This window comes from Camarhynchus parvulus, chromosome 13 (assembly GCF_901933205.1).
Source record: "Camarhynchus parvulus chromosome 13, STF_HiC, whole genome shotgun sequence".
In the NCBI taxonomy this organism is placed as follows: domain Eukaryota; kingdom Metazoa; phylum Chordata; class Aves; order Passeriformes; family Thraupidae; genus Camarhynchus; species Camarhynchus parvulus.
The window spans coordinates 11924672-11939178 of NC_044583.1; the positions used below are offsets into that span (position 1 = coordinate 11924672).

Sequence of the window (14507 nt, forward strand, 5' to 3'; positions counted from 1 at the left end):
CCACTGTGGGGGTCAGGGTACAGTCTCCCTGGAGGGGGGCAGAGGGAAGAATGGGGTGCAGGTCCCTGGCTCATTGTGTGGATGATCAGTGCTGAGCTCAGAGCTGGCAGGGAGCTGTGCCAGGCACCCCAGCCCCACAGGAACCCCAGAACTGCAGGGCCCTCAGGGGAAGCTGCCCTGCATCAGCCCGAGCTGAGGGGTGCCAGATGCACCAAACAGGGTGGAACAGCACCTGGGGAGCTGAGTGTCCCAGCAACACAGGAGGTCTCTGCTGCAGGTGGGCAGCTCAGGGGGCTCGGACTGGAGCTGGTTTCCAGCCACCTCTCCACAATGGAGCAACCCAGCCGAGTGGTGCCATGGCCCTTCTTGCTGCTGGCTGGGCTCACCAGCTCCCTGCAGGTTCAGGGCTGCAGCTCCTGCACCCTGAGAGCCAGCAGCTGAAAATAGCTCTGCTAAGGCGGAGGTGCTGGGGGGGCAGTAGCCAGGGCCCCTCCTCGGCCAGCACCTGCTGCTCCGAGGGCACTTAGGGCACAAGGACAACAGCTCCCTGTGGGCAAAGACAGGGGCAAGGAGAGTTTCTGCCCTAAAGAAAGGCAGAGAGGAAGAAGGACAGGCAGGGGCTGAGGGGCAGCATGATTTGAACATTCCCTTTGTCTATTGAAGGGGACAGAGAGTGGTGCAAGGAGATGCTATGTGGTGAGCTGACCAGGAGAGATGTTCAGCTGAATCCTAGCACCTCTCTGGGGCATGCCTGGGGCTGACATGTTCCCATGCTTGGTGTCACTCCTGGAGTGCCTTTCTCTTCCAGCCAGACAGGATCCATCCTCCTCCCACAGAGCTGCCCAGGAGCACGGCAGCGAGTGATGGCCATCATGAGACCGGGCCCTGAAGATGGTAAGGGGGTGCAGGTGTGTCACCAGCCCCAGGACAGTGCTTCCCTCCCTGCCTAGGGGCCAGACCCAGCTCTGGTTGAGGCCACTTGCCCTATTTTTGCTGGAACAGCCCATGCACAGGGTGGGAGAGGCTGCTTGAACCTCTGGAGCTCCCTGGCAATTCCTCACACTGAGGAAATGCCAGTCGCTGGTGTGGGCAAATGGCTCAGCCACAAAACAGAGACCCAAACGAGGGGATGCACGGTCTGTGCTGCCTTGGGGGTGCCCAACCCTGCAGCGTCCTCAGCTGTAGCTGTGCTCTCCTCCAGCCTCCTCAGAGCCCCAGCTGGACCTGGGGAAGAAGATGAGCACAACACACGACCTGATGATTGAGGAGCTCTCCCTGCCCAACAACCGCGGCTCCCGGCTCTTCCAGCAGCGCCAGAAGCGGGTGCAGCGCTTTGTCTTTGAGCATCCCAGTGGCTCCAGGCAGGTGGGTCTGAGGACAGCCCTTCCCTGGCTCTGGCAGCCTTTCCAGGGAAGGAATTCCTGATTCCTGGCAGGGTCAGTGGTCTCTCTGCAGAGCAGCCATGGTTGGCTGACTGCTATGCAGAGGTGAAGGGAGAGGAGAGATGTCCTGGTGGGCTGGGCATGGAGATGGGCAAACATGGGGTTCAACATCCACCAAAGAGGAGGAGGATGGTGCTGATCCCCCTCTGCACCCACTCACTGTCTCCTGCAGCTCCCAGGGCAAGGGGCAGGTGGCTCCCACCACACTGGGAAAGGTGGTCCAGAAGGAACAGCAAATGAACAGATGGTGAGTAGATGGGGAAGCTCTGAGGTGCTTTCAACCACCCCGAGTCCCATATGGGGCAGGGGGAGTTCCCTCTGTGCCTCCTCCCCTCCACAGGCAGGCGAGAATGCTGGGGGCCAGGAGAATTATCACTCCGAGCTCCATGTAGCAGCATCACCCCAAGGTGGCCCCCCAGAAGTACCCAAGAAGTCAGAGAAGGTCTTGCACATGAGCAAAGTGCTGAACCCCAGTGCCCTGGCCCCAGGTAAGCCAATGCTTCCTGCACCTGAACCCAATCCTGCTGTGATCTCAGCAATAGAGATGGGGCTGGAGGCAGTGAGCTGCTGCTTGCTCAGAGGTCTGCCCAACCCTCCCCCAGAGATTTTACGTGTACAAATATGTATGTATATATACAGAAATATATATATATGTTATAGATACCCATTCCTGCCCCTGTAACAGGCTGTGGCCATGCAGAGGCCGGGCTGTTCCAGCCCCCTGGCTGTGGCCGCAGCACCCACACTGTCTCTCCCCTGCACAGGGTACTCCAGCCCCCTCAAAGAGATCCCCCATGAGAAGTTCAATGCCACTGCCATCCCCAAGGGCTACCGGTCCCCGTGGCAGGAGCTCTTTGGTGACAGGGACAATGCTGTGTACAGCAAGAACCCGCCACCCATGAGACCCCCTGCGTGGGACTTCAGGAGCTTCAACAGGTAACAGGGGCTGACACCACCAGCCACAACAGCCCTTGGCCAAGCCCTTCAGCCTCGAGGAGCACCCACCATCCTGCCAGGGAAATGGAATTCATTCCATTCATGAATTCCATTCATTCCCTCTTTATAGCCCAGAGGGGCTCAGGATGCTCTTTTCCTACTCAGGAGCTCCTCTGTGGCTCCCTGCAAAGGTTCCTGCCTCCAGCAGCTCTCCCTCAGATCTCCTCTCAGCTGCACTACTGGGCTCACACAGCCTTAAGCAGCTTGATCTCACTGGGTAACCTCAGGGATGAAATTTGGGAGGACCAATTCTTACAAACATGGCCCTGCAGTAGGAATCACTCCTGTTCCCAGCTGGGCTCAGCTCTGGGCTGCATGAAGGAATGACACAGTGCCAAGTCTCTTTCCTAATTTCCTTAAGGTATTCCAGCAGCTGCTGGAAGCAGTGGGGGTATAAGGTTAATCTTCCCACAGAGTGCTAAGAGGTCACCAGATTCCTTCCAAACACCTGCTGGAGCCCAAAGCCTCCAGGCCAGGGGGTTTCTGGTGGCTCAGCCTGGCAAGCTCCCTGCCCTGTGGCTGCTTCTGGTGGAGCACAGCTGGCACCCCCTCACACCTCCACATTACACTGGGGTCAAGGGTGGGACCCCGGAGCAAAGGCTGCCAAGACAGAACTCCTTTCTGGAAAGGAGTTTAGTGGGGATCCAGGAGATGGAGATCTGCTGGTAGCAAAGCATTGGCAGCCCATGGCAGAATAAAGAGAATTGAAGTTTTAAGCTGAACATCATCCCAGGGAATCAACAAAAAGAGTCCTGGCTGTCCTCCTTCCTGAAAGCCGCTGTGATGAGGATGGAATTACATTGGCTTCGGTGGCCTGGCCAAAGTCACCTGCCAGTAGGCAAGTTCCCACTGCAGTTTCCCCCTGGGACACAGCACTGGTCTCACAGGCCATGTGCCAACAGCAGCAGCAGCTCCCCTGCACCCGCCCCAGGGCTGGATTTGAGGCATGCTGTGCTTTCAGCACTTGGCAGAAGGGGCTGTGGGGGACCACAACCCCTCCTTGTGGGAAAAGCCATCCTAAAGGGCAGAGATGAGCCTGGCCACCACCGTCCCTTTGCTGCTCTCCTCCCCCTCAGCCCTGGGGCTTTGCCATGTGGCTCTCCTTGAGGAGTTAGAGCCAAGGAGGCTGCAGGGGGAGAACAAGGAGCTGCTGCAGACACTTGGCTCTTTTCTTTCAACATTTAGCCATGTTTCTGCCTCAGGATTTATTTATGGACTGAAGCAAGGGCATGTTTCTGAATAATACTCTACCCTGTACCATTTCTCCCCTCTCACACACTGCCTTTCTATTTTAAGTCTTCAACTGTAATTTAATACAGATGGATGCTAATTTAACTCCAAGCCTCTTGCCACCTCCTCTAATTCTTCAGTGAGGCAGAAAGATTCAGAAAGCCAATCTGCTTTTAACTGGGCTTTTCACAATTTTCCAAGCTTTAAAATCACTTCTCAGTTCAAATACCAAGCCACAGAAAAACAAACTTTTTGGAACAAGCTGGCTATCGAAAAGCCAGTGGTCTTGCCTAAGGCTAGCTGAATCCCAGCACAGCTCTCATGGGTCACAGAGCAAGGGCAAGTCCACCATCTCAACAACTGTGTTAAAGCAGGCTGATTTATCCACAGTTTAAAATATTCAGACTGATGCAAAAACCTGGGCCACCTTGCTAAGATGTGCTGCCTTAAGAGAGAGTGAAAACCAAGCTTTGACAAAGACTCTCTTTTCCCAAAAGCAAGTTCCTAGAACTTGTCTCACTTGCCTTTCCCCCTCTTATTGCAAAACAGTGCCACGTTATTCATGTTCTAGCTGTTCTTCCCAAAGCAAACATTCCCAGTTTTGCCTCATTGATAACTCAGCCCCCATGTGCTGCTCCAAAACCAACATTCTTGGCTTTTTGGGGGCTGGCACACTCTTCCCCAGTCCCTTTCCACATTTCTCCAGAAAGAGATGACAGCTCTTGCCCCCACACTGCTCCTCCTGTTAGTCATTGTTCAGGAGGAGCAGTCCCAAAAGGCAGGATGGAGCCAGGGCCAATAGAGCTGCATGTGCTGGTGTGATCTTGAGCAGTGCTGTCAGCCCCAGCCCTCTGCAGGACACAGGAGCTGCAGATGAGGCACTCTCAAGACCAGGGGCTTGTCACTGCCACTGGTCTCTGAGTCTAAGCCCTTCCACGTGCAGAACACTTCCACCAACACCCAGGCATCAAACCCCACTCTTCAGGCTTGAGATGAGGTGGGCTCTGTACCAGAGAACCACCCCGCTGGGCTGGCAGGGCTCTAACAGTGTCCTGGGGAGGAAGAGGAGGGTTAGGCAATGCAACAGGCATTGCTACATTGTGCTGGGCTCAGTAAATCCAAACTTGTTTTTTCCAATACCTTCACAACATGGCCAGCCTCTCCTTGTGACTAATGTGCTTCTCCTTGTGCTGCAGGACTCCAGCTCCATTTGACAGGGCGTTGGTTGGTGAGCTGTTCTCCTTGCCCACCATAGAGCTGGATAACCTGAGCGTGCTGGAGGTGATTTCCCACAGGCCCAACTTCAACAGGGTGGCCCAAGGCTGGGTGCGGATCCTGCCGGAGAGCGAAGAGCTGTAGGACGCGCTCCCTTCCCCATGGCCACGGATGGTTCCCTCACTGGACTCGGACACACTCACAGGGGAGGGGAGGGGGGCAGGAATCCTTCATGGAAGCTCAGCTGGTGGGCTTGGGTCATCATCTTTGAGTGGGGGTTGAATGAGCTCGAGTGTGGGACCATTCTGAATTCCCCTTGCAGTCAGTGCCAAGCCAACCAGCCAAGTCCTCGCTGTTAATCCAACAGATCCCTGCAAGCTCCCGTACAAAACATCCCATACAGCCTGATCTCTTCCCTGCCTCATGGAAAACAGCAGCACCACCAGCTGCAACACACCAAAGCTGCCTCACTGCATCCTCACTGGCACACGAGACCCGCTCAGACAGCTGGTGCTTTTGCAGAGAAATTCCATCTTCAGGACAACTCTGCATCTGTCATTCCAGTCAGGACGCAGAGAGGAGGTGATAATGGAAGAGCAGTAATAAAACAAGTTACTTGAGGCACTGGCATGTTTAAAGCAGCTACCTTGAGCTTGGCTGGACAAGAACAAATGGAATGGGAATCTACTTGTTTACCAATACAGTACAGCCATGATAGAGGGGAGAGGAATGCTGGGAGTTGGAAACTTGTGCTCTGTTTTCCAGAAGCTACTTGCTAGCACTTGGCAGCTATTTCGCCCTTCCTACTGCTCTTTGCATGTCTCGCTTGAACATCTAATCCAGGCTCTTGGAGTGACTTATGACAGATTTGCTTCATGTAGTTGGTCAGTGATCGGGCCTGACCTGGACCTGCTGCCCTGCAGAACCACACCAGTGTGAGGATGTGCCGGGGTGTTCTGGTAACTTCCACACCAGTGGGAAGGAAAAGCAGCACAGCCGTGCCTCCAGAGCAGGCATAGGCTTCCCTGGGAACGTGAAAATCAGCAATGAGAATCCAACTACACCAACATTTCCAGCAGTGACACACAGTGGGACATGCAGCTAACAACAGCCTACAGTCACCATAATACCTGGGGAACCCCATTCACAAAAACCTCTGACTCAACACAGGCTTCCTTCAATTGCTTTTGTCAGGTTCTTAATGTTACCCTTTCTTATACTCCCAAAAGTACCAGAATAAAAGTTCCTTTTTCCACCACTGTGGTTAAATGGGGCAAGTAAATGTTGTGGTAAAAATGCAGTTAGCAGCTGCCTCATTTGTGAAGTTTGTAACGCTGTGCTGAGCAAACCCCACACAGGGATTCTGCTGCCACAACATAACATTCAGGTGGGAAGCTTTCATTATTCTTGTTTCCCACAGACGCAGGAGGGGGCAAGCAAACAGAAAGAAAAATGGTTTGTTCCTTAGAAACAATAAATCTATGATGCATAACTGCTGCTCTGTTCCAATTCCATTTCTCTCCTCTTTGTCCAACATAAGCAGAACCTAGGCACCCTGGGTTACTGGCTGGTTACTGGAAATAATAAATAAACTGGGATGATGTGAAGCCTCCTGCATGCCAAATCTGTCACAGCACTCACAGGTTCTGGCTACAGACACTCTGGACCAGAGCAGTGCAAATGCCACAGCCCTCTCCCATCCACCAGCACGTCCAACACACCCTAGGTGAGCTCTCCCCCGACAAAAGCAGAACTAATTACCCACACCCAAAGCCCAGTTCTTTCTCCAGAGAAAGCCAGCCTGAGGTGCCACAAGTGCTACACCTCCTCTGCTTTGTTTGGTTGCCTTTTCTTAATCAAGAAGTCAGGAAAAAGGAGGGAGTAAAATTCTGTATAGTGGTAAGTCCAAGCCATGGGTTTGGCAGGTCTGATGAACTCGTTCTTCAACTCTTATTCAGTCCTGGTTTAATACCTCATTAGAATAATACATCATCAGTTACTTGACAGAAAAGTCTCTGGTTGCATTTTTAAGTCCATAACATTCCAGCTGAGGGTATCAAAATGGCTTGAAAAGGGTTTGGTTTTGTTTTTCCAGAAGTTTATTTCAAAAGTGTGCCAATGGGATACACAGATAGCACTGTAATTCTGGTACCCCAGACCCACAGACCCCTGACAGCCCTTCTGTCTGTCCCCCACCCACCCCCCACACTAATAGAAAGACCTGGAACATATCAAGAACCCGATTATAAGTGGAGACACGGAGCTGAGCTTGCCCTGTGGCTGCAAGCAGGGAAATAAGGCATCTCTAGCTCACCCACAGCTCAACATATGGTGCTACCATGGTAACTAGAAAATAACATTTACTTCAAGGATGAGGGTGGCAGGACGTGCTAGGGGCTGCTGTGCTTTCCTGCGTGGGCACCCATCCTCTGGGGGTCCTGGGATGGGTAGTGGATGGGGCCTGGGGCTCTCATGAAGGGAGGTGGGGGCCCCATGGCGTGGAACATGTGTGGTCCAAAACCTGCAGAAACAAAAGTTGGCAGCTTCAGGCAAAGCAACAGAAAACCTGATGTGTGTGTACTGCTGCTTCAAAGGGCTGACACCACAGCTGGCTGACAGCTGTGCCTCACAAATGTGCACATCTGCCATCTCCCCAAACTCCTGCCCCTCTTTTTAGTACAACTAGGGCCAATCCCTGCCCAACACACATTCTTACAAATAAGCTGGTAGGGGGACTGGACAGGTGTCTCTAATATCCATCTAAATCCTTTCTACTCAACCACAGAGAAGAGCAAATACATCTGTGAGAGTCCAAAATTCCATTAAAAAGAAAAGAAGTATCTCTGGATAGATATATAGAGAGCCAAGGACATGCCAGCATTCAACCATCTGCAAAATTACCCTCTGAAGTTTGGGTTAATGTGGCATTTACACAGCCAGCAAAAGCACTGAGTAGGTCTCAGTACCAGTAACAGTGATCTCCAACATGCCTGGGAATTCGCAAGCAAATACCAACCACAACAGGCAGCTCAGTTTAATTAAACTGTGCTGACAGCTCAGTTTAGCTCATCCGTTTACACTGTGTGATCAGGGATGAGGAAAATCAGCTCAGGGCATGCATCATTAGTGCAGCATGGCCTAGCAAGGAGGAAGAGACTGTCTAACACTGAATTTCACACTCCCTCTTGAGGGGGAAGCACAGGTACCTGGAGGCGGCGGTGGAGCGATGCCAGGAGGAGGTGGCAGGGCAATGTTCACCACGGCTGAAGGGCCACTTGGAGGTAGATTGAAGTAATTTGCAGAAGCCTCCTCTTCTGCAGCTGGAGGAGGGGGGAGGGCTGCAGAAAAAGTACATATGGTTATGGAAAATCTCTCAGGCAAGACAGGCGGAGGTGTCTGCCTTCAGAGATGGAGCACAACCCACCCTTCCACAAGGGCAAACTGTGGCTACTATTTCATGTATGAACTGGAGTGAGAAGCTGAACTGCCCTGAAACCCCAGTCACCAAATTCCTTCATCTGAAACCAGCTTTGCTTTGTCCATCATACAACACTCACTGGACATTAAAAGCGTGGGTTGCAAGTATCTGTGACCTAAGAAAGTTGAATTCAGTTTTTCACTCATCATATAAAGAGCTCTCTTTTCATCAAGGATCTGCTCCTAGACAAAGCTCATCTCCCATCCAGCTGGATCTGCTGCAAACCTACAGTAACTGTTCTGGGCTCACCACAGCCTCTACCATCCTGAACTGTAACTGCTCCTGGAAGTTTAACAGCAGTCTCACTGGTGGAAGTGGGTCAGCATTAAGTGTTTCAGAGATGAATACAACTCCCTTACCTCCAGGAAGTCCTGGAACTGGCTCCAGCTTTATCCCTGATTCTGTAGTGCCTTCCTTGTCCTTTTCTTTACCTCTTGCTGCCTGGGACCTGAAAAACACAAAGAAGTTTGAGAACAAGGATGAGAAAAGCAGGATAGAAGATATTTACATCACAGCGGCTTCACATTATCTATTCCAGATCCATTTCTTCAGGCCAAAGATGAAAAACTCACAGAACGTCAGACAGATGGCACCAAGTTTGCAAACAGTGTTTACAGGAGATGGACTAGGAGCAAAGCTACCAAAATTCATCCATAATCCTCAACCAAGAAATCCCCTACGCTACTTGTGTCATCTCCAAGCCAGATCCCATTGTAAAAATAAAACCAAAATGCAAGAGGACCCCAAGCATTTACCAAACAAGTATCAACTTATGCATAATACCCAATCCTGCTGGTCAAGACTCTAAACTGAGAGAAGAACTTACAAATCCTCAGGGCTTCCTGCCCCCACACTTACCTTCCCCATTTGACATTGAGCCTGCGGCCGTTGACGATGAGTTTGTTGAAGGATTTCTCAGCAGCCACCTCTGCAGCCTGCCTGGTGGCAAACTGGATGAAAGCACATTGCTGCCTCTGCACCACCGTGATCGTCCGGATCTCCCCAAACTGGTAGAAGTGATTTCTGTATGGGACAAAAAAAAAATTATTATGATACCCCACTCTCCCTAGTCACAGAGTATAGAGCAGGTGAGATAGGCATGCTCAGAAACCCTCTCTTCTCCATTTCCAGTTCAAACTAATCATTAGAAATCAATAATCAATCAGTTAATCATAATTAGCCCTCCATGCACTTATGCAGCAATTAAAGCTCTGCAGCAGCTTCTCTCAGTAGCTAGCTAGAGGATACAGGACCTCCTTGTAAAAAGGGTTACACAGTATCCCCAACAGCACAAAGGCATGACTCACCTTAAAAGAGATACATTTTAATCAAAGCATTTGAAATGTGCCTGCTTGTTCTCCAACAAGCTGGCACTCCTCTGCACTAGCCCACCAACCAGCTCCCCATTAAAAAACCTGAAATCCAGATTTATTTTTGTTCCTCACTTGAAGAGCCGTTATCAAGTGTCAAACAAAAAGGCAAGGGCAATACAAATTCACCAACACACCTGAGATCTGATTCAGTGATGGTATCTCCAAGCCCTCCAACATACAGTGTAGTAATAGTCTTGTCTTCAGGAGGATCTAGACGAGGCATGGTTGACGCTCGTTTCAGAAGTTTGTCAGCCACAGGATCATTAATTCCATAGTAACGATCCTTGATGTTCTGGTCAGCCAGAGGATCATCTGGATCTGTAGGTTTCTCATGTCTAAGGTTCAGCAAACAAAGCACTTTATAACATCAGGGATGACTGAATGGATTAAAATTACTGTAGCTGCCAGTTTCCCTTCTCAAAGCCTCGGGTCAATTATATCCTTAACCCTGTCCACATAAACATGCCAAAATGGAACAAAGCCCTGAAGACTTCAGCTGCAGCCAGGACTGCGTCAAGTTCTGAATGAATGGGGCTTCTGACAGCTCAACACTCAGCACTACAAAACACAAGAGCTGGGTTTGAAACAGCCTCTTGTTCAAATACAAAGATCTCTGCTTGAGGGGACTGACGCCACAAACGGGAAAAATTGACTACACAAGAGAAGAGCTGCAGTCACTGCTTTGGCAAAGGACACAGCCAACTTCTCACAAACCAACTTGCCACCACAGAGATTTATTTGCTGGCACTGGATGCAAGTGTTGCCCTGACCCAAATCACTGTAGTGTCTCCTGTCCACTGCAGCATCTCCAAGGGAAGCTGCATCTGACTGTGGTGAAGAGATGGACTGTCCAAGCTGTGTCTGTACCTGTAGGGACACTCCTCTCCTCTCTTGCACTCTCCTTTTACCCAGAAGGAACAGATGTGAGGACGGTTGCGTTTGTAGTACGGAGTGGTTCGGGCCAGCTTCAGCAGCATGTCACTGGTAGAAGTAGCTTTTCCTAGTGCCCCAACTGGTCTGGTGCCATCAGAATTGGCTATCTAAAAGCAGGCAGAACACAAACAATTATGTGTATATCAGCACTGAACACAAATGCACAGAATCAGAGCAAGCAAGCGGTTTTCAGAGAAGCTAGGTCATTGCTGCCCATTGCTCCTCTCCCCCACACACAGGCACCCAAAAAGCATGATCATGCCTGGCTACACTCACCTCTCGCTCCATGTTCTGGGTGTAGTATTCTTTGTTGACATCAGATTTAGGCATTTCATCCTTAAGGGAGAGTCCTGCATCCCGGACTTGAATAGGCAAACCTAAAATGAAACAAAAAAACCCCAACCAATCAATATGAAGAATAAGCTGAAAGAGCAAAAACAGTGATTTCTGCAATCTGCAGTGACCAGAGGTAAATCATGTGCTGCTCAGGGAAACCACTCTGCCCTCAAACCTCTGAAGAGACAAGGCCTGTTCTTCTCAAAGACTGTCCAGTGCCAATTACATGCGCACATTAAAAGTGATTTCACCAGCTCCCATTTCAGAGGGCAGCTCCCTGTCCTGAATGAGGTTTCTGGGTACACACCATATTCCAGGTCGAGCAGGCAGGTCTGACAGACATTCTTCAGCTTGCTGCAGGTCTGGCACACTTCTGTCTTCTTGAAGCGCATCCGCACGCCGGGGCACCAGCGGAACACCGTGAAGGGCCTGGCACAAATCTGGGACACAAAGGAGGCACTTGGTTCACCCTGCACACAGCTACTGCTCTGCTTCTGGCATGGAAACACACTCCAAACTCATCCAGCCTCTCCAAACCATAAACACAACTTCTTTGTCCTAAAGCTAAGACTCAGAGCTCAGGTAAAACTTGTTTCTAATTGGGGTTTTACTTTGACAGGAATAAGTGTTAGGGAACCTGGGGGGTTTTTTTTGGTTGCTGTTTAATTTTTATTTATTGCATTTATTTCTTTATTTATTTAAATGCAGATCTACTCAAAGATAATAAATTCTCTTTGATTCCAGGTGATGTCAGTGTGGAGCTTCTAGAGATGAATTACAATGATGGGTACATCAGGCACCAGCACAGCAGCAACCTGGCAGAGGTTATGAGAGCTTTGGTGCAGAAGAGTGATGTTCCCTCTTATCTCATGGAATGATGCATTTGCTTCCTCTGCAGGTACACCTTGAGTTCATAATACAATCTCAGTATGTGCAGACTCCAAATTATACCTTTTCTCTTCCTCAGATGAAAACTGATAAAAGGGCAAAAATCTCCTTTAATTTTCCTCAGCCCAGGCAACACTGAGTGTTTCTTGCTCTTGGAAATAATTGTGGCTTATTTCTTGGACAGCCAACACAAATCACCAAATAGCACGAATAACATACACAGTAAAACCCAAACTCCAGGTATTTTGCACTTCTCAGTAAAAATAACAAACTCACACAAGAAAACATGGATCATTTAAAATCCTGCAATTACTTCACATATAGTACAACAGTATTTGCAAAACCTCATTCTGATAAACGTGAAAACTTGTTTAGACAAACTCAGGATTTGCTCAATAATTTTACTGTTTTAGAACCAACTGACTTTGTCTAACAAGCACAGTAGACTGACCTAAAATTTATGTAGTTACATAAACATTTTAAGTTAACCCAGATAAGCATTTTTCTGAAGCTGACAGGTTTTTAATCATTAAAATGGATTGTTCCTAGAGCTGCACCAATTTTGACATTCTTTCTTCAAAACACACAAACATACCTTGCATTCTTTTCCATATTTTTCTTTGGTCTGAAATATAAAAAAAAAAAACCAAAAAACATGAAATATCACCAATTCAATGTAAAACATGAAACATGCCATTGATATGATAACACAGTAGGTTTTTTCATATTTATGCTGCATTTAGACTCACCCATCCCTATGTATTTGGCTTATACCATGGAAAGTCAACAGGACAAAAAATATAAATCCTAAATACTCTCAATAAACTTTTGGTTTAGAAACTTTCATTGAAAAGAGTACTTTAAGCCCCACCTCCTGTACTGATGAAAGGTGAGAATCAAAAGGAGCATTATCAGCTCTTTTTAAGGAAAGATGAGGTTACACTAAATAACCCATGGAAACAAACAGGTTTAGAAATATCCCCTATAGTAGCATTAGGGTTCTGTTTCATAAGAACAAACCAATCTCTCAGGAAATTTGTGGAACATGAATGTGAAGGAGATAATGTCAATGTAGGTCATGGGCAACCACGTCAGGCAGAGAAAAGCAACAGAACATGGACTGACTCACCCTGCACAGAGCAAACCCAGGAAAACAAACAGGAATTTAAACTACCTTCATAAGTCATCTTTAACTTAATTTTAGAGGTACACATTTGTCACATTTTAGAAATTGCACTGATTAGAATTTGAGCAGCTCACAGCTCTCCATGTGGGAGCTTGCCAATACTAAAATTTCATTTTCTACCATTTCCTGCACTCCAGACACTGGACTGGGTCATCTTCTCTCCTCTGTGATTGATTCGTTCTTAAATCACACCCCTAACTGTGACATTACACACCAACAACAGCTGGAACCAGATCCTGTTGTGCAGAACCAGCTGTTCAGGAGAGTGTGTTCACTTCAGCACCTCCCCCTGTACCCAGTCCTATTTCAGTCCCCAAACCCACAGTTTTAGGGCCACCACAGAGAGAGGGAAGGGCTGCAGGGCCCAACAGGCACCTACCATCCGAATGTAGGGATTTTCTCCAAGACACGTCTGGCACAGGATAGGGAAGTCCTGAATCGAGCAAGAAGAAAATTGGGAATTTGTAACAAGCTCTGCCATCACAACAGCATTCAAGTCACACTCTGAAAAATGATCTAGTTTAACTCATCAGACAAATTAAAAAATGCAAGTGGATTCAGAGACACTGGGAGAGCTGCAAGCCATGAACCAGGCCCAAATTACTATAGAATCATAATCCGGTCGCTATTGGAGCTTGGAGTAAAACTTAGAATAACCAAATAAAAATCGTATTCTTGAGATGTGAACCTGTCAGTGCCCGGACTGCAGCAGGCGACACCGCCCCCGTTATCCCTCAGCAGCGATTGTCTGTACTGGGCCTACTCTGGGGAGGCTTCAGCTGGAAGGGACGCGGCCAGGGGCACACGAAGGGCCCAGCTCAGCCCCGCAGCTGCTCCAGCCCCTCACGGCGGCGCGGGGGAAGGAGCGGAGGCAAGCTCGCTCCCTTTGGGCCGCAGGGAGAGCCGGGGAACCGCGGCACAGCCCTCCGGGGCGGCTCAGCCGCAGCTGGCGGGCCCCCAGGGCGGGTGGCGGGTCCCCAGGGCGGGCGGCGGGTCCTAGGGAAGGCGGGAGGTCCCCATGGCGGGTGGCGGGTCCTAGGGAAGGCGGGAGGTCCCCATGGCAGGTCCCAGCCCCGGGGCCGCCTCCCCGAACTCCGCCCGCCTCGCGGCCTTGCCGTCCCCCGCGCTCCCGCGGCGGAGCGGGGCCCCGCCGGCCAGGGCCCGCCCCTCCCGGCTGCCCCGGCCCCTCGCGGCCGCCCCGCTCACCGCATCCTCCCAGTTCTGCCGGTTGTAGGTGTTGGAGCCCAGCGATGTGGACATGGCGGCCCCGCTCCGCTGTCGGCAGGCGGCGGCCGGAAGTGACGCCACTTCCACCAGCGCCGTGACGGAAAAGGCGGGCCGCGGCAGCGGTGACGTCACAGCGGCAGGGGGCGCTCCCGGCACGGCTCGACGGGCGAGACCACGGGCAAAGAAGGGGGGGGGAACACGGG

At 50.3% G+C, this 14507-nt stretch overlaps 2 protein-coding genes across 2 annotated transcripts; one reads left to right on the forward strand and one right to left on the reverse strand.

The window, feature by feature from the left end:
• Positions 1-747: 747 nt before the first annotated feature.
• Positions 748-5124, forward strand: MYOZ3 (myozenin 3). The gene is given in 7 exon segments (XM_030957597.1): positions 748-838; positions 841-894; positions 1202-1365; positions 1615-1689; positions 1783-1930; positions 2207-2378; positions 4865-5124. Coding segments are annotated over 7 exon segments (867 nt in total). The 3' UTR covers positions 5028-5124.
• A 1835-nt stretch (positions 5125-6959) lies between these two features.
• RBM22 (RNA binding motif protein 22) lies at positions 6960-14414 on the reverse strand. Its single transcript, XM_030957257.1, has 11 exons — positions 14284-14414; positions 13457-13510; positions 12487-12516; positions 11311-11443; positions 10944-11044; positions 10602-10774; positions 9869-10069; positions 9220-9384; positions 8721-8809; positions 8090-8221; positions 6960-7404 (listed from the first exon to the last, which is right to left on the reverse strand). The coding sequence occupies exons 1-11, from the start codon at positions 14335-14337 to the stop codon at positions 7274-7276; spliced, it is 1263 nt and encodes a 420-aa protein (XP_030813117.1). The 5' UTR covers positions 14338-14414; the 3' UTR covers positions 6960-7273.
• Positions 14415-14507: the final 93 nt, after the last annotated feature.